Source organism: Stenella coeruleoalba (genome assembly GCF_951394435.1).
Source record: "Stenella coeruleoalba genome assembly, chromosome: 11".
Taxonomy (NCBI): Eukaryota; Metazoa; Chordata; class Mammalia; order Artiodactyla; family Delphinidae; genus Stenella; species Stenella coeruleoalba.
Genome location: NC_137157.1, coordinates 22,757,866 through 22,783,305, shown reverse-complemented (window position 1 = coordinate 22,783,305; position 25,440 = coordinate 22,757,866). Strand labels below are relative to the sequence as shown.

The 25,440-nt window shown below is 39.5% G+C and overlaps 1 protein-coding gene across 4 annotated transcripts in view; it reads left to right on the top strand.

Moving 5' to 3' along the window:
* The first annotated feature begins 126 nt into the window (after positions 1-126).
* APAF1 (apoptotic peptidase activating factor 1) overlaps positions 127-25,440 on the top strand; it is a 91,615-nt gene continuing 66,301 nt past the window's right edge. For 3 of the 4 annotated variants that reach the window (XM_079937807.1, XM_079937806.1, XM_079937809.1), the window contains exons 1-7: positions 128-505; positions 3,367-3,540; positions 3,674-3,860; positions 4,522-4,719; positions 21,647-21,830; positions 23,804-23,916; positions 24,026-24,157. In XM_079937807.1, coding sequence (XP_079793933.1) covers positions 3,403-3,540; positions 3,674-3,860; positions 4,522-4,719; positions 21,647-21,830; positions 23,804-23,916; positions 24,026-24,157 — 952 coding nt within the window. In that variant the 5' untranslated portion in view covers positions 128-505; positions 3,367-3,402. Of the gene's footprint in view, positions 506-3,366; positions 3,541-3,673; positions 3,861-4,521; positions 4,720-21,646; positions 21,831-23,803; positions 23,917-24,025; positions 24,158-25,440 lie in introns of all 4 variants that reach the window. The other variant, XM_079937808.1, reaches the window with a different exon arrangement.

Genomic DNA, 25,440 nt, shown 5'->3' with positions numbered 1-25,440 from the left:
CCTTCGTTGGAGCGCGGCGCGCCCCAGTTGGTGCGGCGGAGGCTTTTTTCTGCGCGCGCGGGCACTAGCCGGATCCGGAGCGCGCGCGGCGACGGACGCCTGGAGGGGTTCCGGGTGTGTTTCTTGGCACGCGCGGGCCGGCGTCGTCCCAGGGGGGCGGACTGGCGGGTTTTCACTGCTCCACGGTCCTGAGGCGGAGAGGCTGGCTTTATTCCTGGGCAGAAGGGGTGAGGGAGCCGGAGGTGAGGCGTCTGGGCTGTCAGCGACCCGCGAGGACTTGAAGTAGACGCGGCGGCGTCCGCAGTGGCTCCGGGCTCCCGCCCGGGTGCAGCCGCAGCGGGACGGAAGGAACGACAGTCCGAGTGGCGCTCCTTCCTTTGTGTCTGGGTTGGAATACTCACCTCGGCGCCCCGGGACTGCGTGGGCCGCCTGCGGGGGTGACGCCTCCTCCGCAGGTCGGAGATTCCCGGGGGTCTTCAGGAGCCCCCCGGCTGCGGAGGCCCAGGTGAGACACCTGTGAGGCCCCGACCTGCCCCCGGGCTGTGGCCCGAGCCCCAAATTTCCTTTTGGAAGTCCCGTTGCCTCCACTCACCCCTACCTTGATTTTCCGGTCTGTCCCTTCAGGGCTTCTCTTCCCAGTGAAGACCCAGGTGCGAAGGTTTGGGTAACTTTGCGCCTCGCTTTTCTCCCCGAACCCGGTTCTTCGGAGGTTCAGTAGTCGATTTTAGAGACTCAGAATTCTGGGTCAAGGAATTATTATTAATCATTCTGATACTGTACCAGGAAGTGAACTTATCTAAAGAGGAAATGTTTTCCTGGATGGAACTGTTCTTTATATTTCACAAGCCTGCAGAGTACTGACTTTACATGTTGATGTGGTTACGGAAGGTGGGACACTGAGAATTTGTTCAGAATATCTAAATGTGTGCAGAGTTAAAAAACGTATAAAACTTAACGTCTTTAGTTTTAATAGGGCTAGGTAAAGTTGGAAATTAGTTTCAGATGGTCAGAGTGTGTCTATTGCCTTAGCTATTGGACAAAAGCTAAAAAGTTCATTTTTGTTTTGTTAAATAGAGTTTTATTACTGAAAAATTAAGGGACGTTTTATGTTTTAATATGATTTTTAAAAAAGTAATTAGTTTATTATTTATTTTTGGTTGCATTGGGTCTTTGTTGCTGTGCGTGGGCGTCTCATTGCGGTGGCTTCTCTTGTGGAACACGGGCTGGGTAGTTGTGGCTCACGGGCTCTAGAGCGCAGGCTTAGTAGTTGCGTCGCACGGGCTTAGTTGCTCCGCAGCATGTGGAATTTCCCCCGGACCAGGGCTCGAACCCGTGTCCCCTGCACTGGCGGGGGGGGGTTCTTAACTACTGCACCACCAGGGAAGCCCGGGACGTTTTATGTTTAACTTGAGATCATAAAAACACTAACATTTAAAAACGTAGCCTTGATCCTAACCATAACTTTTTCTTTTATCAATCAGTTTCATGCCAGTACTGGGCATTTTGTGAACCTTGACAAGCATAGGCAAATTCTCTACTTACCTGTGTTTCAAAGTGACACATTCGGTGGTACTTTTTATAGTCATTATTGATTACTGATTAATGAAGCTTAACGATTATTGCTCCTCTTCTGTGTGCTCAAAATCACTTGTACTTATCTCTTGGCGCTTAGTACATCACATTATAATTATCTGTATTTTACTCTCCTACAAGATTGTGAATTCCTTCAGGGGTATGATTTAATCTCTGTAGATTCAGGGCCTGACACACAGGAGGGGCTCAAATGTTTATTGAATGAGTATATAAATAAACACATTTAGACACTCACTGTATTACATTGGGTAGATTCTGTTTAAAAACTTGAAAATGTTCTGATCTGGGTTTTATACCTATTGAAAAATTTGCATCATATTTGAAATAAAGTCGGTAGGAACTTAGAGTATTATACTGTGAAGAATATTATTCTTTGTGTCCTCCTAGTCTAAGAAATGACATCAGAGGATATTTTCTGTTGCTTTGTCATAGTTAGCAGCTCAGCTGAAAAATTAGTGGAGTAAGCACATGAGAAATGTGTTTACCAATGAAGACCTACCAGCTGACACTGATCTTGAGTGAGCACTAATACGCAATACCAAGAATGCTCTATTTAGTCTTAATGATGGTAAAGAAATCAAGTAGTTTATAAATATTAGGACTTTAGTATGACCATTGTTTATAAAATCTTAACTTAAAGGAAGTTTTAAAATTGTACAAATGATAATGTGTATTGAAAAAATATTAAGACAGTATAGAAAAGAAGAAAAAAGAACTGGGGAAAATTCCCCCCAAATCTTGCTACTTGGAAGTAACCCAAACATTTTGTTGAACAGACTTCTAAACATCTCTCTATGCATTTATATGAGACCAACACATATTTTGTGCTATACATGGTATCATATTTAAATTTTTTTCAATCAGTGACATGTCATGAGCACCTTTCCATGTCAGTACATGGAGATGTCTTATTGTAAATGGCTATATAATATTCCATCTTATGTACCGAGTCTTTTTTTTTTTTTTTTTTTTCGGTACGTGGGCCTCTCACTGTTGTGGCCTCTCTTGTTGCGGAGCACAGGCTCCGGACGCGCAGGCCCAGTGGCCGTGGCTCACGGGCGCAGCCCCTCCGCGGCATGTGGGATCTTCCCAGACCGGGGCACGAACCCGTGTCCCCTGCATCAGCAGGTGGACTCTCAACCACTGCGCCACCAGGGAAGCCCCATACTCTAATTTTTTTAATCCATACTCCGAATGATGGGCATTTAGGTTGTTCTAATATTTTTATCTTACCTAAACACTCTCTATTAACCCTTTTTGTGGATATTTTTGCATACATATATGAGTATCTCTCTGAGGTAAATTCCTAGAAGTGGGATTTCTGGGTTAAAGAGAATGCTTACTTTAAACACATCTTACCTTATAAGCCTTCCAGAAAAGTTGCATCCACTTTGTACTCTCCTCAGGTATCTTAAAAGAATAATCATTACCTCACACCTTTGAAAGCATTAGATTTTGTTTATTTAAAAAAAATCTTTGCATGTCTGCCTGATGAAAGTCCACTGGGGAAAGCCAGGACATAGATGAAGCCCAGGGGAGGACAGAGTGACCGGCGGTGCAGACAGCCTGCTCGTTTTCTTTTCGGCGTCCCCCTTCCGTCCTCCTTTCTGTGGGCGGACACGTAGGAGAGTTTAAATAAACTCTGTTTAAATAAATAGGAAAAAAAACTTTGCAAAAGAAGTCTTATTTTCTTTACATTTTTCATTACCAATGAGGTTATACATCTTTTCATATCTTTATTGGCTTGACAAATATTTTGATGTTTGCCTGTAGCTCATGGTTGACAGAGAAGGAAAAATTTGAGGGAGGATGGATGCAAAAGCGCGAAATTGTTTGCTTCAACATAGAGAAGCCCTGGAAAGGGACGTCAAAACATCCTACATCATGGATCACATGATTAGTGATGGAGTTTTAACAGTGTCGGAGGAGGAAAAAGTAAAAAATGAGGTAAAGCCCTCTGAGGCAGTCTATGCTTTCTTAAAAAGTTTTAGAATTTATTTCAAAACTTGTACTGGTCTCCACTAATTTATGTTGCAAATATATTCTTTGTAGTATACTAAACTACTTTTTTTTTTTTTAGCCCACCCAACGGCAACGAGCAGCTATGCTAATTAAAACGATACTTGAAAAAGATAATTATTCCTATATATCATTCTACAATGCTCTGCTACATGAAGGGTATAAAGATCTTGCCGACCTTCTCCATCGTGGCATTCCTGTCATATCTTCTTCCAATGGCAAAGATTCAGTTGGAATAACTTCATATGGTTTGTATCCATGATACTTTCTATCATAAAGGCTCCGTTGCTGCAGTTTGGTCTTATTGTAGATGAAATCTGCTACAGAGACTGATCAGTTCACTGAATCATGCATGTGAAAAAATTATCGTTTTCCAATTCAAATATTTTTATTTGCATCTATGTTACCTCTCTCATTTCCTTGCCCAGTGAACTATCTACTGCTGAGGTAATAATATACATACCATAATTTTTAGAGATAATACGGCAATTTATAGTCCTTTATTTAAGTTCTTCAGTTTTGTGTTTATCAAGTTCAAGCATAGGAAAGAATAAGAATCTTTAGAAATCTGTGTTCTTGAAAGCAATTCCATATTCTTTCCTTTACAGTCTCTTCTCAGTTTTTAGTATGAGAAAAAGATTGGAGAGTCAGGGAGGAATAGGGTGAGTAAGGGCAGATACAGATGGAGATTTTCATTGTCTTTAGTCATCTTGAGAGGTATATGTTTGCTTTTGTTCTGGGTGTTCTGAGAAATCAAAGTTGAAGTTAATATGCTAGCCACATTTTCTTACTTCTCTTGGAAATTCTGAGGCTGAGACCTCAGCCTTGCTCTCTTTGGTTTTTATGGTGTTACTTGAGTAACCATTTCAGAGTTCTCTTCATTCATGCTTGTTTTGTTTTGGATTTCAGTAAGGACAGTCCTGTGTGAAGGTGGAGTACCACAGAGGCCCGTTGTTTTTGTTACTAGGAGGAAGCTAGTGAATGCAATTCAGCAGAAGCTCTTCAAACTGAGTGGTGAACCGGGATGGGTCACCATATATGGAATGGCAGGTTGTGGGAAGTCTGTATTAGCTGCAGAAGCTGTTCGAGATCATTCTTTCTTAGAAGGTAAGTTTTGATTACCATTGCTGGCTAAGAAGATATTGTTTAGGCATTGCATTAGTTTCCTGTTGCTGCTGTAATAAATTACCAAAACTTTTGGGGGCTTAAAACAACACAAATTTATTATCTTGAAGTTCTGGAGGTCAGAAGACAAAAATAGCTCTTACTGAGCTAAAATCCAAGTGTCAGCAGTGCTTAGTTGCTTTTGGAGGCTCTAGGGAGAATCCTTTTCCTTGCATTTCCCAGCTTCTAGAGGTGGCCTGCATTCCTTGACTCATGGTCCATTTCCCCATTTTCAAAGCTGGCAGTGCATAGCATCTTCAAATCTTTCTCTCTTCTCTGGTCTTTGCTTCTGTCATCACATCTCCTCCCCTGACTTTCTTGCGTCCCTCTTACAGGGGCCCTTGTGATTACATGGGCCCCACTGGATAATCAAGGATTATCTCATCTCAGAATCCTTAATTTAATCGCATTTACAAAGTCCCTTTTGCTGTGTAAGGTGATATATTTACAAGTTCTGTGGAATATGTTGTGGAGATCATTGGCTGGTGCGGGGGAGCGGGGTGGGGGGGCATTTTTCTGCCTACCGCAGGTGATTGAATTTGAATTTTATTTTCTGCCCTGCCTGTCACAATCAGGCTTGACTAGCCAGGCCAATAAATTCATGTGTTACCAGATGGCACTTATTATCAATGGAATGAAGCTATTTCCCTCGTATCTTAATAATTGGGGGAATTGTAGGGTTGACAAAGTATCTTGAAAGGTTGTCCAGCTTGTATCCCTGACTTTCAACAGTATTAGACTTACAGCTTCCTGTCAGTTGAGTGTCTGTTTTGGCACAGAGTGTTGTAGGGAAGGAGATAGTTGGAAAGTTGGTTCCAATAAGGACCATCCCAGTGGGAGATTCTCCCATGTATTTGGCATCTGTATTAAATAAACTATTAATTCCATTTCCGCAATTAATTCTATCAGTTACTTATCTTTAAAAATAAAAATCTTTAGTAACTTGTTTATCTTATGTGTAATCTCAAGAAAAAGAAAAATTGTGAGTTGACTGTAACAACCAATGGGTTTTTGCAGGCAGGCTTTATAGATTCATGTGACATCTGGCAACTGATTTCCCTTGCTTCAGATATTCATGTATTCAATAAATACTTGAGAACCTATTATGGATCTTGGCAATGTTTTGGGGCAAAAGGGATTCAAAAAGAAGCCTGTGCATCTAAGGAATTTACTTACGGTCTGGTAAGGGAGGCAGACATACAAACAAATTACATCATGTGTGATAAATTGAACAGTAGAAACAAGTATAAGGTACAAAGTTAGAACAAAGGAAGGAAGCTTTCTGTCTGGGGGAAGAAAATGAACAAGACAGGCTTCCTGAAATGACATTTTAGCTGGAGTTTGAAGGAAGAATAGAAAGAAGTTTGCAAGGCCGACTAGGCAAGGATGGGAGAGTAGAGAAGGTGGGAAGGGTATTGGGTAGTTACTGGAGTGGGGAAGGACATATGGTGCAGAAGAGGATTTAGGACATTTGGCAGGTGTACTGTTGACCCTAATGAGTCTGGTAGGTTCTCAGGGTATTCCCTATCAGGAATATTATATAGCTTCCTCAGTCTTTGGTTGCCTCCATCCATTTTCTGGGGAACTTAAAAAGATAGTTCCTGACTTATAGTGCTTAATAACTTTTTTTGTGTTTACAATATATAATCACCAATTAAGGTAGTTTATGACGGGCTTCCCTGGTGGCACAGTGGTTGAGAGTCCGCCTGCCGATGCAGGGGACACGGGTTTGTGACCCGGTCCGGGAAGATCCCACAGGCCGTGTAGCGGCTGGGCCCGTGAGCCATGGCCACTGAGCCTGTGCGTCTGGAGCCTGTGCTCCGCAGCGGGAGAGGCCACAACAGTGAGAGGCCCGCAAAAAAAAAGATAGTTTATGACAAGATGACAAAATGAATAGAGTAAATAGTCAGCACCTGAGAGATTTAGAAAGTTGGAGGCTAGGGCACATCTATTGTACACACCTGGTTTTAGTTAATACTTCACAGCCCTTGTTAACAGTATTGATCATACTCTTGTCAGAAGTAGGCCTAATTTCCTAAGCCCTGGTTTTTCTCCTTTGTCATTGTAGAGAAGTTTCATGAGACTCAGAGCCATGCACATTTCAGGGCTAAGGATTTATTTATTTATTCACTTTTTTTTTCCCCTCTCCTGCAAAGTTGATCACCAAGGATATTTCAGGATAAAATTGGTTTAAATTTCTTTAGTGTGAAGAAATGGTCTTCCTTTCAATATAGTGATGAATTTCCTTTAAACTATGTATTTATAATATACCAATTTATAGGGTTAAAATGTGCTCTTTAAATCTATGTATTTATAATATATGTATTTATATATTATTTTAAACTATGTATTTATAATACTATGTATTTATAATATACCAATTTGTAGGGTTAAAATGTGCTCTTTAAATCAGTTTTAATCGCTCTATATTATTGGGGTGAATTTTCAATTTTAGGGGTTAAAATTGACCAACAACTTATGGAATTAACTAGCCAGGAATCATATTGTATGAATTGTGGTCTCGGAATAGATTTTCACCACTTTGTTTTGAGAAAATGCCAGAGATACTAGCAATTGTCCAGTGCATAATGAGCTTAATTCATATCCCTTATAAGCTTTTGTGAGATCTCAAGTATGGAAGATTGAGTAAATCATATTTAGTTTATAGCCCATTATCCTATTAGGTCTATCTAAGGCTTAGCTTCTTGCTGTGTTTATTTCCTTTTAAAAATTTCCCATTCTCATTTCCCTCCTCTAAAGGAAAACACACTCCTCCTATGTGTTTCCTTTACACAACTACAACACTGCTTCATTTCTGACACCAGATGTGTGAGTTTTCCACACATCCAGCAATTCTTCAACACGAGCTGGGTGTCCTGTGATTTAACTCACTTCTGAAACTATCTACCTGGAGATAGCATCAGATCCCATAGGTTAAGGGTTCAGTCCTACAAGACTGCCCCCTAACCCCTTCACATGCCAATTGCTAGTCCAGGTTGTTTGTTACCTGTGCTTCTGACAACTATACTTATTAGATTACTGGTTTATTATACAAGGATAAAACTCTGGAACAGCCAGATGGAAGAGATGCATGGGGCACGTATGTGGGAAGGGGTGTAGAGCTTCCGTGCCCAATTTGGGTGTATCACTCTTCCTACATCTCCTTGTGTTCAGCAACCCAGATGCTCTGTGAATCTTGCCCTTTTGGTTTTTTTATGGAGTCTTCATTCATTATGTAGGTATGATTGATTAAATCATTGGCTGATTGTGATTGAACTCAATCTCCAGCCACTCACTCCCCTCTCCTCTGGAGGTCTGGAGGGTGGGGCTGAAAGTTCCAACTCTAATCAAGGGGTTGGTTCCTCTGGTAACCAGCCCCTATCCTTAGGTTATCTAGGGGCTTTTCAGAAATCACTTTATTAACAGAAACTCAGGTGTGGTTAAAAGGGGCTTGTTATATGAATAATGTAAGACACCATTTCACTTTTATACCCTGGAGCTATTTCAGGAACAAAACTAAATAGTATAACAAAAGATGCCCCTAAGGCTCTTCTTATATGGGAAATTACAAGGATCTTAGAGCTGTGTGCCAGGAAGAGTGATGAAAACCAAATATATATTTAATCACAGAATTACACCTCCCCATAGGCGATCTTTCTAATGTATTTATTGTATATTCTTTGTAAATGTATGTGTAAGGTATGTTTTCTTGTAAAATGTTTGTTTATATGTAAATATTTTAAATTTGCATACATGTTAATGTTAATTATTTTCTTCTGTTTCTTATCTCACTTGACACTATGTTTTTAAGATTTATCCTTGTTTTATGTACATATTATTTGTTACACCTGATTGCTATCCTCCATGGGGTACCTCCAATACATTTTATTGTTCATTCCCTAGTTAATAGATATATAGATTGTCTCCAACTCTTTGCTGCCCCAGCAAAGCTCGGTTGAACTTTTACAGATATGAGAATTTCTTGAGTATATGTAGCTAGGACCAGAATCTCCAAGTTACAGGATATATAAATATCAAATTTGATTGCCCTCCAATCTGTGCATTCCCATCAATAGCATGTGAGGGCTCCTGTATCCTCACTTCTTTAGTGACACTAGGTATCATCCAGCTTTGTAATTTTTGCCAGGCCAGCAGGTGTAAAGTGGTATCTTTTAATTTGCATTTCTCTGATAACTTGAATTTGACCATTTCTTCATAAGCTTTTTAGGCTTTTGGGTTTCCTTGTTTATAAATTTTGTTGATAACATTTGTCAGTTTTTCCATTTTGTTGCTTTTTAGGAATTTCTTATATATTCTAGATAGTAGGGCTTGTTGCTTTTAGACTTTGTAAATACTTTCTCCTTATATTATCTGTATTAATTTTGTCCTGGATGTCCTTGATAGAAATCTTTAATTCTGATGTAGTCAAATTAATTTTTTTTGCCTTCTAATTTGTGTTTCCTGAATTTTCTTAAGTAGTCCTATTATAGTCTTACCATTCATATTTAGCTTTTTTAAAAAATAAATTTATTTTATTTTTGGCTGCATTGGGTCTTGGTTCCTGCACTCAGGCTTTCTCTAGTTGTGGCGAGCAGGGGCTACTCTTGGTTGCCGTGCGCGGGCTTCTCACTGCAGTGGCTTCTGTTGTTGCAGAGCATGGGCTCTAGGCGTGTGGGCTTCAGTAGTTGTGGCTCGCAGGCTCTAGAGTGCAGGCTCAGTAGTTGTGGCGCACAGACTTAGTTGCTCCGCGGCATATGGGATCTTCCCGGACCAGGGCTCAAACCTGTGTCCCTTGAATTGGCAGGCAGATTCTTAACCACTGCACCACCAGGGAAGCCCCATATTTAGCTTTTTAATCTATTTGGAGTCTGCTTTTGTATATCCACTAGTTCAAGAGTAGATACTTTCCTAAAGAAAAAAAGTTTTTTTTTTTTTGGCTGTGCTGCGTAGCATGCAGGATCTTAGTTCCCTGACCAGGGATTGAACCCGTGCCCCCTGCAGTGGAAGCGTGGAGTCTTAACTACTGGACTGCCTGGGAAGTCCCCCTAAAGATGAATTTTAATCTCTGGAGTTCATTTCCATTCTAAAATATAGGAATATTAGATTTTTGCTGTTTAATTGTAGTATAAAACCTTTTTTTTTCTTTTGTAAGTGGGTAACTGTATGGGTTACAAACTTCATTAAAACTGTGTTCCTACAGAAATTTTGTTATCTTAGAGCGGTGTTTGGTGTAAATTAATACTATTAAGTGCTTGCTTCGGCAGCACATATACTAAAATTGGAATGATACAGAGAAGATTAGCATGGCCCCTAATCCTTGCGCAAGGATGACACGCAAATTCGTGAAGCGTTCCATATTTGTCTTTCGTGCCCGAGGCTTTTTGTTCTTATTTTGATTAACATTTTTGGAAGGATTCTTCAAGAATAAAATAAATCACATACCTACAGCAAAAAAAAAAAAAAAAAAAAAAAAACTATTAAGTTCTTAACTACTTATGCCTATACATTTTTAGGAAACCTACTTTCGTTTTGAAAGTTCAACCCTTTATTTATTTAGGGAAATTATAAAGAGTTGATGTATTTTTAAACCATTCATACAATTTTATTTAAGTGCTGAGTTTTTAAAGTATGAAAGTTTTCTTCAGAGGCTGTCTACCTATTTGCTTCCTTCTTTCCCAAGATTTCCTTGATGCTGTTAGATTATTAATTGCTACCTGCATAAACCTCATGTGAAAGTAGGAGGGGTTAATTTTCTCTGAATAAAGGCAATTTTCCTCTGATTAAGTTTCTCTGAATGAAATTATAGGTACAAGCCTCATTCAAGGCTAAATTGCTCCCTCTTGTGCCCGTAGTCAAGATGTTTAGATTCTTTCTGAAATGCGAAATTAATGCTTCTGTATTTAACTGTCTTACTGTGATGGTAGGAGATTTGCAGATCAGTTGGTCTTTTGGGCTTTTTGTCTTTCTTTTTAAAGCTAATAGTGTTTTATTTTTCTTGCGTATGTTAATAATGCCCTAATTTAGTTTTAAATTTAGGAGAGAAAGACCTTTTATACTGTAGATAATAGATACTTAAATTTATTTTTATTTATTTTTTGAATTTTGTTTTATTTATTTTTTTATACAGCAGGTTCTTATTAGTCATCAGTTTTATACACATCAGTGTATACATGTGAATCCCAATCTCCCAATTCAGCACACCACCATCCCCATCCCCCCACGGCTTTCCCCCCCTTGGTGTCCATATGTTTGTTCTCTACATCTGTGTCTGAACTTCTGCCCTGCAAACTGGTTCATCTGTACCATTTATCTAGGTTCCACATACATGCGTTAATATACGATATTTGTTTTTCTCTTTCTGACTTACTTCACTCTGTATGACGGTCTCTAGATCCATCCACGTCTCAACAAATGACTCAACTTTGTACCTTTTTATGGCTGAGTAATATTCCATTGTATGTATGTACCACATCTTCTTTCTCCATTCGTCTGTCAATGGGCATTTAGGTTGCTTCCATGACCTGGCTATTGTAAATAGTGCTGCAATGAACATTGGGGTGCATGTGTCTTTTTGAAATATGGTTTTTTCTGGGTATATGCCCAGTAGTGGGATTGCTGGATCATATGGTAATTCTATTTTTAGTTTTTTAAGGAACCTCCATACTGTTCTCCATAGTGGCTGTATCAATTTACATTCCCACCAGAAGGTTCCCTTTCTCTACACTCTCTCCAGCATTTGTTGTTTGTAGATTTTCTGATGATGCCCTTTCTTTTTTTTTTTTTTTTTTTTTTGTGATACGCGGGCCTCTCACTGTTGTGGCCTCTCCCGTTGCGGAGCACAGGCTCCAGACGCACAGGCTCAGCTGCCATGGCTCACAGGCCCAGCCGCTCTGCAGTATGTGGGATCTTCCCGGACCGGGGCACGAACCTGTGTCCCCTGCATTGGCAGGCGGACTCTCAACCACTGCGCCAACAGGGAAGCCCACTCTTTCTTTTTTTTTTTTTTTGCGGTACGCGGGCCTCTCACTGCTGTGGCCTCTTGCGTTGCGGAGCACAGGCTCTGGATGCACAGGCTCAGCAGCCATGGCTCACGGGCCCAGCCGCTCCGCGACAACGTGGGATCCTCCCGGACCGGGGCACGAACCCATGTCCCCTGTATCAGCAGGCGGACCCTCAACACCTGCGCCACCAGGGAAGCCCTGATGATGTCCTTTCTAACTGGTGTGAGGTGATACCTCACTGTAGTTTTGATTTGCATTTCTCTGATAATTAGTGATGTTGAGCAGCTTTTCATGTGCTTCTTGGCAATCTGTATGTCTTCTTTGGAGAAATGTCTATTTAGGTCTTCTGCCCATTTTTGGATCGGGTTGTTTGTTTCTTTAATATTGAGCTGCGTGAGCTGTTTATATATTTTGGAAATTAATCTTTTGTCCATTGATTCATTTGCAAATATTTTCTCCCATTCTGAGGGTCTTCTTTTCATCTTGTTTTGCTGTGCAAAGCTTTTAAGTTTCATTAGGTCCCATTTGTTTATTTTTGTTTTTATTTCCGTTACTCTAGGAGGTGGATCAAAAAAGATCTTGGTGTGACTTATGTCAAAGAATGTTCTTCCTATGTTTTCCTTTAAGAGTTTTATAGTGTCCGGTCTTACATTTAGGTCTCGAATCCATTTTGAGTTTATTTTTGTGTATGGTGTTAAGGAGTGTTCTAATTTCATTCTTTTACATGTAGCTGTCCAGTTTTCCCAGCACCACTTATTGAAGAGACTGTCTTTTCTCCTTTGTATATCCCTGCCTCCTTTGTCATAGATTAGTTGACCATAGGTGCATGGGTTTATCTCTGGCCTTTCTATCCTGTTCCATTGATCTATATTTCTTTTCTTGTGCCAGTAACATATTGTCTTGATTACTATAGCTTTGTAGTATAGCCTGAAGTCAGGGAGTCTGATTCCTCCAGCTCTGCTTTTTTCCCTCAAGACTGCTTTGGCTATTTGGGGTCTTTTGTGTCTCCATACAAATTTCAAGAATTTTTGTTTTAGTTCTGTAAAAAATGCCATTGGTAATTTGATAGGGATTGCATTGATTCTGTAGATTGCTTAGGGTAGTATAGTCATTTTCACAATATTGATTCTTCCAATCCAAGAACATGGTATATCTCTCCATCTGTTGGTATCACCTTTAATTTCTTTCATCAGTGTCTTACAGTTTTCTGCATACAGGTCTTTTTTCTCCCTAGGTAGGTTTATTCCTAGGTATTTTAGTCTTTTTGTTGCAATGGTAAATGGGAGTGTTTCCTTAATTTCTCTTTCAGATTTTTCATCATTAGTGTATAGGAATGCAAGAGATTTCTGTGCATTAGCTTTGTATCCTGCAACTTTACCAAATTGATTGATTAGCACTAGTAGTTTTCTGGTGGCATTTTTAGGATTCTCTATATATAGTATCATGTCATCTGCAAACAGTGACAGTTTTACTTCTTCTTTTCCAATTTGTATTCCTTTTATTTCTTTTTCTTCTCTGATTGTCATGGCTAGGACTTCCAAAACTATGTTGCATAATAGTGGTGAGAGTGGATATTCTTGTCTTGTTCCTGATCTTAGAGGAAATACTTTCAGTTTTCAAAATTGAGAATGATGTTTGCTGTGGGTTTGTTGTATACGGCCTTTATTATGTTGAGGTAGGTTCCCTCTATGCCCACTTTCTGGAGAGTTTTTATCATAAATGGGTGATGAATTTTGTCAAAAGCTTTTTCTTCATCTATTGAGATGATCATATGGTTTTTCTTCTTCAGTTTGTTAATATGGTGTATCACATTGATTTGCATATAGTGAAGAATCCTTGCATCGCTGGGATAAATCCCACTTGATCATGGTGTATGATCCTTTTAATGTGTTGTTGGATTCTGTTTGCTAGTATTTTGTTGAGGATTTTTGCATCTATATTCATCAGTGATATTGGTCTGTAATTTTCTTTTTTTGTAGTATTTTTGTCTGGTATCAGGGTGATGGTGGCCTCATAGAATGAGTTTGGGCCTGTTCCTTCCTCTGCAATTGTTTGGAAGAGTTTGAGAAGGATGGGTGTTAGCTCTTCTCTAAATGTTTGATAGAATTCATGTGTGAAGCCATCTGGTCCTGGACTTTGGTTTGTTGGAAGATTTTTAATCACAGTTTCAATTTCATTACTTGTGATTGGTCTGTTCATATTTTCTATTTCTTCCTGGTTCAGTCTTGGAAGGTTATACCTTTGTAAGGATTTGTCCATTTCTTCCAGGTGGTCCATTTTATTGGCATAGAGTTGCTTGTAGTAGTCTCTTTGGATGCTCTGTATTTCTGTGGTGTCTGTTGTTCTCCTTTTTCATTTCTAATTTTATTGATTTGAGTCCTCTCCTTCTTTTTCTTGATGAGTCTGGCTAATGGTTTATCAATTTTGTTTATCTTCTCAAAGAACCAGCTTTTTTTTTTGATCTTTGCTATTGTTTTCTTCGTTTCTATTTCATGTATTTCTGCTCTGATCTTTATGATTTCCTTCCTTCTGCTAACTTTAGGTTTTGTTTGTTCTTCTTTCTCTAGTTCCTTTAAGTGTAAAGTTAGATTGTTTATTTGAGATTTTTCTTGTTTCTTGATGTAGGCTTGTATAGGTATAAACTTTCCTCTTAGAACTGCTTTTGCTGCATCCCATAGGTTTTGGATCGTCGTGTTTTCACTGTCATTTGTCTCTAGGTATTTTTTGATTTCCTCTTTGATTTCTTCAGTGTTCTGTTGGTTATTTAGTAATGTATTGTTTAGCCTCCATGTGTTTGTGTTTTTTATGTTTTCTTCCCTGTAATTCATTTCTAATCTCATAGTGTTGTGGTCCGAAAAGATGCTTGATAAGATTTCAGTTTTCTTAAACTTACTGAGGCTTGATTTGTGACCCAAGATGTGATCTATCCTGGAGAATGGTCCTTGTGCACTCGAGAAGAAAGTGTAATCTACTGTTTTGGGGTGGAATGTCCTATAAATGTCAATTAAATCTATCTGGTCTGTTGTGTCATTGAAAGCTTCTGTTTCCTTATTTATTTTCATTTTGGATGATCTGTCCATTGGTGTAAGTGAGGTGTTAAAGTCCCCCAGTATTACTGTGTTACTGTCGATTTCCTTTTTTATAGCTGTTAGCAGTTGCCTTATGTATTGAGGTGCTCCTATGTTGTGTGCATATATATTTATAATTGTTATATCTTCTTCTTGGATTCCTTGATCATTATGTAGTGTCCTTCTTTGTCTCTTGTAATATTCTTTATTTTAAAGTCTATTTTATCTGATATGAGTATTGCTACTCCAGCTTTCTTTTGATTTCCATCTGTATGGAATATCTTTTTTCACCCCCTCACTTTCAGTCTGTAATGTCCCTAGGTCTGAAGTGGGTCTCTTGTAGATAGCATATATAGGGTTCTTGTTTTTTTTTTTTTGCGGTACGCGGGCCTCTCACTGTTGTGGCCTCTCCCGTTGCGGAGCATAGGCTCCAGACGTGCAGGCTCAGCGGCCATGGCTCACGGGCCCAGCTGCTCTGCGGCCTGTGGGATCTTCCCGGACTGGGGCACGAACCCGTGTCCCCTGCATCGGCAGGCGGACTCTCAACCACTGCGCCACCAGGGAAGCCCTGGTTCTTGTTTTTATATCCATTCAGCAAGCCTGTGTCTTTTGGTTGGAGCATTTAATCCATTCACGTTTAAGGTAATTATTGTTATGTATATTCCTATGACCATTTTCTTAATTGTTTTGAGTTTGTTTTTGTAGGTCCTTTTCTTCTCTTTTGTTTCCCACTTAGAGAAGCTCCTTTAGCATTTGTTGTAAAGTTGGTTTGGTGGTGCTGAATTCTCTTACCTTTTGTTTGTCTGTAAAGCTTTTGATTTCTCCATTGAATCTGAATGAGATCCTTGCTGGGTAGAGTAATCTTGGTTGTAGGTTCTTCCCTTTCATCACTTTAAGTATATCATGCCACTCCCTTCTGGCTTGTAGAGTTTCTGCTGAGAAATCAGCTGTTAACCTTATGGGAGTTCCCTTGTATGTTATTTGTCATTTTTCCCTTGCTGCTTTCAAGAATTTTTCTTTGTCTTTAATTTTTGCCAATTTGATTGCTGTGTGTCTTGGCATGTTTCTCCATGGGTTTATCCTGTATGGGACTTGCTGCACTTCCTGGACTTGGGTGGCTATTTCCTTTCCCATGTTAGGGAAGTTTTTGCCTATCATCTCTTCAAATATTTTCTCTCGTCCTTTCTATCTCTCTTCTCCTTCTGGGACCCCTATAATGCGAATGTTGTTGCATTTAATGTTGTCCCAGAGGTCTCTTAGGCTGTCTTCATTTCTTTTCATTCTTTTTTCTTATTCTGTTCTTCAGCAGTGAATTCCACCATTTTGTCTTCCAGGTCACTTATCCGTTCTTCTGCCTCAGTTATTCTGCTATTGATTCCTTCTAGTGTATTTTTCATTTCATTTACTGTATTGTTCATCTCTGTTTGTTTGTTCTTTAATTCTTCTAGGTCTTTGTTAAACATTTCTTGCATCTTCTCGATCTTTGCCTCTATTCTTTTTCTGAGGTCCTGGATCATCTTCACTATCATTATTCTGAATTCTTTTTCTGAAAGGTTGCTTATCTCCACTTCACTTAGTTGTTTTTCTGGGGTTTTATCTTGTTCCTTTATCTGGTACATAGCCCTCTGCCTTTTCATCTTGTCTATCTGTCTGTGAATGTGGTTTTTGTTCCACAGGCTGCAGGATTGTAGTTCTTCTTGTTTCTGCTGTCTGCCCTCTGGTGGATGAGGCTATCTAAGAGTCTTGTGTAAATTTCCTGATGGGAGGGACCTGTGGTGGGTAGAGCTGGCTGTTGCTCTGGTGGGCGGAGCTCAGTAAAACTGTAATCCACTTGTCTGCTGATGGATAGGGCAGGGTTCCCTCCCTGTTGGTTGTTTGGCCTGAGGCATCCCAACACTGGAGCCTACCTGGGCTTTTTGGTGGGGCTAATGGCAGACTGGGAGGTCTCAAGCCAAGGAGTACTTCACAGAACTTCTGCTACCAGTGTCTTTGTCCTCAGGGTGAGCCACAGCCCCCCCCCCCCCCACCTCTGCAGGAGACCCTCCAACACTAGCAGGTAGGTCTGGTTCAGTCTCCCCTGGGGTCACTGCTCCTTCCCCTGGGTCCTGATGTGCACACTACTTTGTGTGTGCCCTCTAAGTGTGGAGTGTCTGTTTCCCCCAGTCCTGTCAAAGACCTGCAATCAAATCCTGCTAGGCTTCAAAGTCTGATTCTCTGGGAATTCCTCCTCCCATTGCTGGACCCCCAGGTTGGGAAGCCTGACGTGGGGCTCAGAATCTTCACTCTAGTGGGTGGACTTCTGTGGGTGGACTTCTGTGGTGTAAGTGTTCTCCAGTCTGTGAGTCACCCACCCACCAGTTATGGCATTTGATTTTACTGTGCTTGTGCCCCTCCTACCATCTCATTGTGGCTTCTCCTTTGTCTTTGCATGTGGGGTATCTTTTTTGGTGAGTTCCAGTGTCTTCCTGTCGATCATTGGCCAGCAGCTAGTTGTGATTCTGGTGTTCTCACAAGAGGGAGTGAGAGCACGTCCTTCTACTCCGCCATCTTGGTTCCTCGCTTGGTACTTAAATTTAAATCTGAAAAATTCATTAGCTAGTTGTATCAGGATACTTTCTTTGCCTTGTCTTTAATCCTGGGATGATTTTAGAAAATCTTAAATAGAAAGTGCAAATTAAAAAATAACACTTCAGGAGCAACAGGTATTTTAAAACTGTGTTTTTAACATAACAGTTGTAGTATCTTCATTTAAAAAGAAGTAAAGTTCTTTTCATTTGCCCTTCTGTTCTTTCTCCTAAATTCGTCACCAGTGGTAGTCATGGTTAACAGTTTAGAGTGAGTTTTTCCAAACTTTTTCCTATGCATTTACAATCATGTATACACAGAGAACATAGCTAAAAGTAACATAGTCAAAGTAAGTGAAGCCTCACGGATTTACTGTTTCATAAGTGCTGACTCAAGCTGAAGCAAGCCTAGAGAACGTCAGGAAGCTTTCAGGAATAGAGTAGGACTTGTTGTTTACCTTCTTCTAAGACATTGGCACTGGTAATCAAACCATGCTTCACAGCCTTGCCTTACCTCACTTACTGCAGAGTTCTATTTCTTCTGGTCATTTGTGTTTTAAAAAAATATTTATCTAATTATTCTGGCTGTGCTGGGTCTTTGTTGTGGCACGCAGGCTTCTTAGTTGTGGCATGCATGCGGGCTCTAGTTCCCCAACCAGGGATCAAACCCAGGCCCTCTGCATTGGGAGCACGGGGTCTTACCCACTGGACCACAGGGAAGTTCTTGGTCATTTGTTATCTTTTAGATTCTCTTGTAGTTACTACTCAGTTCATTGCCAAATTCTGATCTAGGTCCCCTCCCCTCATTCCCAAGCCTTTGCTATACCTTCTAGATTCCTCTGTGATCAGGAAGCTCCTCTATATCATCAGCCCTTCTTAGAATATTTGCCTCCTTGCCTTATGTGAAACTGGGCAGTTTCTTGAGGATACCACCTTCTCCATAGCCTCCTTCAGTGGTGTAGCAACTTTTTTCCCTTTCTGTTCCACATATTTCAGCACCAGGAAATGGGTGGATGCTGTCCTTGCTCTCTGTTACCTTGTCCAGGCCATTAATACTTCCTTCTCCAGCTAAATTCTTTGTCCTTTGAGGTTCATTTTTCTAATCTTTCCCTGTTATGTTATTGCCCTCTCATTCATTGATGATTGGAGTTCTTAGTTATAAATTTAAGGCTTTCTCCTGTTGGCACTCTTAGTAATTTTGATATCTATGTGGATGCGTCATCCAAAAACTTGGCCTCTCAGTTTCTTGACTTCTTTATCTGCAGTGACCATTTTCTTCACTCACCTTCAGCCATATAATTCACTGATCACAGGCTGGATCCCGGCCCATGGCATTACCAGAAACGATACCAGTTTTGAAATCTTGATGTTAAACATTCTATACTACTCTTTGCCTACCTCCATCTATTCTATTTTTTGAGTTCACTACAGTTTTCTGACCTGTCAGGGCTTATCCCTTAATTCCCTAATATCCTCACTGTTTATCCCATCAGCCCCCTCTTAGGTTTGGGCCTAGATTTTTATTGCCCATTATTTAATTGCTCCTCAGCGTATATTCTTCACTCTTTAGGTCTCTCCTTATCTTGGGTGAAAGATGATTCCTTCTCTATTGCTAGGAGATGGAATAGGTATTCTTCTTGATCCCCATTGCTTCATCCAGACATTACTTCCTTTCTCCTTGCTGAAGAAATCACCCAACTGAGTTCCAATTTAAATTCATGATCATAAACCTTGGCAATTTTACTAGGTTCATTTAGTGGATGTGTAACCATCGCATTGGGGTTTGTAGGGTGTAATCAGAAAACAACTTTAGGGCTTCCTGGGTGGCGCAGTGGTTGAGAGTCCGCCTGCCGATGTAGGGGACATGGGTTCGTGCCCCAGTCCGGGAAGATCCCACATGCCGCGGAGCGGCTGGGCCCGTGAGCCATGGCCGCTGAGCCTGTGCATCCGGAGCCTGTGCTCCGCAACGGGAGAGGCCACAACAGTGAGAAGCCTGTGTACCGCAAAAAAAAAAAAAAAAAGAAAACAACTTTACTCTTTTCCTTCGTTGCCTGTTCTAAACTCTTCTCTGGGCCTGATTCTTTCCCTGGCCTTGTACAGGTTCAGAGTATCCAGGTCATTTCACTAATTAAAGTGTCAGGTCCTGGGAATTCCCTGGGGGTCCAGTGGTTAAGACTTGGGCTTTCACTGCTGTGGACCCGAATTCGATCCCTGGTCAGGGAGCTAAGGTACCGCAAGCTGCGTGGTGTGGCCAAAGGAAAAAAAAAAAAGTCAAGTTCTATTTAATACGCTAAATTTCACTTATATATAATGTTCTCCTCTTCTCAGTTTGGCCTGCCTTAGGCTTTGGAGGCCTGCAGTGGAAGAAGAGATTAAGATGGACATTGCAGGTTGTTTCCAGTTTTTTCCTGTTGTAGACAGTGCTGTGGTGAATATCCTGTGGAGGCAGAATAGTTTAGAAGTAGATCATTGACACTGGATGTTTGAATCCCAGCTCTGGGATTCAACCTTTCTGTACCTCAGTTTCCTCATCTGTAATATGGGGATGATAATGGTATCTGCTTGATAGTCTACTCTGAGGATTAAATGTAGATTAATATGTAGAACTCTTAGGAAAGTGTTCAATAAATGTCTGTCATAAGAAGATCTTTGTGCATATATACAAATATTTCTTTTAGATGATTACAATTTTAAAATAGTGATTTCTTTTTGTACTTAATTATTTGTGAATGTCAGTAAATAAGTTGCCCTTTGGTGTAATAAAACTCATTTATCTTTGTATCTATTTTTTGCTTTTTCTTATACATTTATGATCATATAATATAAATCTTTATGGTTAATGCCACTGGTCTGGTCTAATGCTGCTGTTCCCCATATTTTATTTATTTATTTTTAAATTTTTATTCATTAATTTTTTTGGCTGCATTGGGTCTTCGTTGCTGCGCGCGGGCTCTTTGGTTGTGGCAAGCGGGGGCTACTCTTCATTGGGGTGCGCAGGCTTTTTGTTGCAGTAGCTTCTCGTGGCAGAGCATGGGCTCTAGGTGCGTGGGCTTCAGTAGTTGTGGCACACGGGCTTCAGTAGTTGTGGCGTGCAGGCTCAGTAGTTGTGGTGCATGGGCTTAGTTGCTCTGTGGCATATGGGATCTTCCTGGACCAGGGCTCGAACCCCTGTCCTCTACATTGGCAGGTGGATTCTTGACCACTGCACCACCAGGGAAGTCCCTCCCCATATTTTATACATAGGGACCCCTCTTACTTTTTTTATATCTATATAGAGCTGATTACGTATAGTCTATGAAAGCTTAAGATTTTTGGTTCTGATAATGTGCATGTAAAAATGTGTATTTTAAGATATGCTATATGCTGTGGCTTGATTAACAAAAATGATGATGAAAGTTGACAGTAACAGTAATAATAATGTCTGTTGTTATATAATGCTTACTAGTTCAAAGCTTAATATTTGTAAGGTACTCTCAGATCCATATCACTAATAATCCTGTCTGTTATAACCCTTTACATTTAGCATAGCAAAACCACATATTTTATATTATTAATTTCTCACAGTAACTCTGAAATAGGTGGGGGTAAACAGTCTTATTCTGGTATAATAAATGAGACAGGTTATTTGCTAAAGATATAATAGCTAGTAAGCAGTAGAGCCAGACTTGAACCTAACTTCTTACTTTTAAGTCAGTGTGTGGGAACCATAATGAGTGACTTATGTGTTCCTGGACATGAGTGGTTCTCAGAGGTGATTTAGCCCCTCAGGGGACATGTGACAGAGTTTAGAGACATTTTTGGTTGTCGTAACTGGGGAGGGAAAATGCTACTAGCATCTAGTGGATAGAGGCCAGGGAGGCTGTTAAATATCCTATAATGCACAGGACAGTCCCTCACAACAAAGAATTATCTGGCCCCAAATGTGCAGAGTGCTTACGTTGAGAAACTGTTGTACAGTGATCATTGATGACATAAGATAAAGATTGTGAAATTTTGTTTGGTGAGATTTCACTGATAAGCAGCAGATTAACTCCATACTTCAGTTTCTTCACATCTGCAACTTTTCTTAGATTTGGGCTATAAAGCTCAATAATAACCCTACAAGCAACATATATACTCTGAATCAAGAGAAGTTTGAAGATGTGATGAGATTGAAGATTGGAACAAATCTTTCCTCCTCTTTCAAAGGAGGGCAGCTGTTCAAAGGCCTTAAATTTATTATTCTTTTCCTCACCAGTTTGTTTCCCAGGGGGTGTGCATTGGGTTTCAGTTGGGAAACAAGACAAATCTGGGCTTCTGATGAAACTGCAGAATCTTTGCACACGGTTGGATCAGGATGAGAATTTCTCCCAGAGGCTTCCACTTAATATTGAAGAAGCTAAAGACCGTCTCCGCATTCTGATGCTGCGCAAACATCCAAGGTACAGATGGTTATACTTATTTGGTGTATGAAGTCACAGTGAGACTTAACTACTGACATCTTGAGAACATCATAGCCTTTTCTTGCTGTTGAGTAGAGGGTCTAAGAAAGAACCATTGCCTTCCTGCTCTTCCTCTCTCTTGTATTAAAAAAAAGTGTCTGCCACTGACCTTTGCATCGTACCTGCCAATTCTCTCTTGTGTGCCATTGTAGGCTCTCAAGAAATATTCCTTAAGTAGGTGAGTTGGTGAATGGTCTTTGTTAAAAGATGCAGACTTTTTACCTTGAATACATTATTTCTAATAGATTAACACAGAACAAGAGACAGAATAAATGCATGCAGGCAACTTGCAAAAGACTGAGTCAGGAAGGATTATTTATTTAAAGGGACCCTTCTACTGTGTTCTCTTACTTTTTGGGTATACACGTAACTCTTCTACTTCCAAGTACTTTAAGAGTTTGTTTTGTTTATTTCAATAATTAATTAATTTATTAAATAAATGCCATTATAATTATGTGCCAGGCACTGTTGTCAGCTATATCACAGTTTTCATTAGCCAAAGGGAGGCAGCAACTGAGTTGCTATCTTTGTTAAGAGTTAAGGGATTTAGTCAACAATTTGATTTCTGCCACCTAGCAGCTATTTTATTTGTTCATTTAACCAACATTGAGTGTCGTGCCAGGTTCTGGGTCAAGTGCTACAAGTACAAAGATTAATAAAGCATTCCTTGCGAGTATAACAGTAAATTGGGTGAGAATTAGGTAATGGCTCTGAAGTTTTTTTTATTGCCCCCATGCACCTGATGATGCTGTATACTTTCATGTGTAGTAGTGGCTGAATATGGTAGTGCTTCCCCAAATTGGTAAGGGGATTCATATCAGAATATTGGGTGAGAGGAATAATTTTGGGAAAAAGCCTCCTAGTGATTATGATGGATACTCATTACGGAGGGCAAGCTCCCTTCTCTCTGGCTTCTTTCTCTTCCAGATCCCTCTGTTATCTCCCCCTCCCCTTGATAGTCACTAGTATCCATTTTCCTGCAGAAATGGGATTGAGACCACTAACCACTTCCTCTTTTCTTGATCAGTAACTTCTCCTTAGTTCTACTTTCTTTGCAAAAATAAAAATGATTCCTGTGTAGGAAAATATTGTAACCACTCTCAGATGTATCAGATCATGGCATATAAAGTCATTTTGTTTCTCTCTCAGCATCATTTTGGTTTATGTTTTTGTAATTTTCCAGCCTGTGTATATTCCTAGAGTCTTTTTTTGTAGTGTACAGAAGTAGTATGCCATTCAGATAATAACGCTAGTGTATAATTATGCTGTCAGGTTTTAGTTGTATTATTTTCTCCATTTGTTCTGACGAGTTTAAAAAAGTTTTTTGGAGGGGCTGATTAGGAATTAGCACACAGATTCTTTGTCATTATGCGTAAACAAATTGATTTCTTGGATGGAAAAAAAGCCCACTAGTGTACCAAGTGAAAAGTAATATTTGCTGGTGCATTCAGTTAGGTTGGGACATATGAAATTGCTAGTTTTGTATGTAAAATGGTCAAATATTGTCATCGTTCTGTGATGCTTTCTAATGCTAACCTAAGCCCAGTTCTTGCTTGGTTTGGGTGCTTAAAGACTGAATTGGAAAAATCTCATTACTTGGATAGTTCTTTTTAGGCACTAGGAGGCTTATTTCTAATACTTATAATAAAGTATACACAGTTCTCTTTTTATAAGTCCTTTAACTTTAATATGCAGTAATTTGGGGTAGAAGGAAGGGAAGGTCTCTAATTTTCTTTTCCTTATTGGTATATTGTGAAAGGGATACCAAAGAAAAGAGAAAGAACCATGAAATGGACATCTATTTTTTTTTTAATTTTGTAAATTTTAAGAAAACACTGGTGGCATTCTCTTTTTTTTAAAGGAAGTTTAAAATAAATGTCATTAGTGACTCAATACAGTTTTTACTTATTAAGGTCTCTGTTGATTTTGGATGATGTTTGGGATCCTTGGGTGTTAAAAGCTTTTGACAATCAGTGTCAGATTCTTCTTACAACCAGAGACAAGAGCGTTACAGATTCAGTAATGGGTAAGGATTATTATTATTATTATTATTATTAATTTGCTTTTTATAATAATTCAGTTACATTTAAATATGTGGCATACCAAATTGCTTACTATGTCTTGTGATTTCACAGGTCCTAAATATGTAGTCCCTGTGGAGAGTGGTTTAGGAAAAGAAAAAGGACTTGAAATTTTATCCCTTTTTGTTAATATGAAGAAAGCAGATTTGCCAGAACAAGCTCACAGTATTATAAAAGAATGTAAAGGTATAGTTATTTATTTTGTGTATGAGGGGGTTATAGAGATATTAATTTACCCTTTTGTAAGTTAAGCTAATGAACATAACAGTTTAACACATGAACATCCAAAAGCTTTACTAGAATATTTAGTATTTTAGGTTCTTCTCTGATACCCTACATGGATAGTGATATTTTGGTATTCATTCTTTAGTTAAAATAATATTTAACAAACACCCACAATATGTTATGAAAGGGGTAAGATGAAGACATGACCTCTGTTGTCAAAGAATAAAAAATGTAGTGAGAGTCACAGTTTAAAATTTTTTTGGTTGGGATTTTATTTTTTTATTTTTTATTTTTTGGCTGTGCTGCGTGGCTTTTGGGATCTTAGTTCCCTGACCAGGGATTGAATTTGGGCCACCACGATGAAAGCATGGAGTCCTAACCACTGGACTGCCAGGGAATTCCCTGGTTGGGATTTTATAAAAATAATGTTCTAATTTGATAAAAACTGGTGCTGTCTTCTTAATTTGCATTTTTAAATAGTGAAGTTAAACTTTTTTATTGAATATTGCATTTTAAGAAATTATCCTGGACTTCCCTGGTGGCGCAGTAGTTAAGAATCCACCTGCCAATGCAGGGAACACGGGTTTGAACCCTGGTGTGGGAAGATTCCACATGCTGTGGAGCAACTAAGCCCGTGCGCCACAACTACTGAGCCTGCGCTCTATAGCCTGCGAGCCACAATTACTGAGCCTGTGTGCCACAACTATTGAAGCCCGTGCCCCTAGATCCTGTGCTCCACAACAAGAGAAGCCACCGCAATGAGAAGCCTGTGCACCACAACGAAGAGTAGCGCCTGCTCGAAGCAACTAGAGAAAAGCCTGTGTGCAGCAATGAAGACCCAGTGCAGCCAAAAATAAATAAATAAATTTATTTAAAAAAAAATTATCCTTGACTCACTTTTGTGATATAAGTATTTTTCATTGATTTTTTGACACTCTAACTATGGAAACTATTAACCTTTTGTCATATTTTTTCCAACTGTTTTTCTTCTAGTTGTGTCTGCCTTTTAATTTCATTTGTAGTATTTTTTTGACACACAGAAATTTAAAATTTTATATAGTCAAATCTATCAGCTCTTAAGATTATTTTCTCCATCATTGTTAATGCTTGGAAATAGTTTCTTGTTTTTCTTTCTTCCATCAAACTTGTTTTTGAGTTAATTGACTTTTAAAAAGTATCTCAACCTTAGGAAAAAATACTTGATTTGTATTCATTATGAAGGTGATGCATGTGCATTTTGAAAC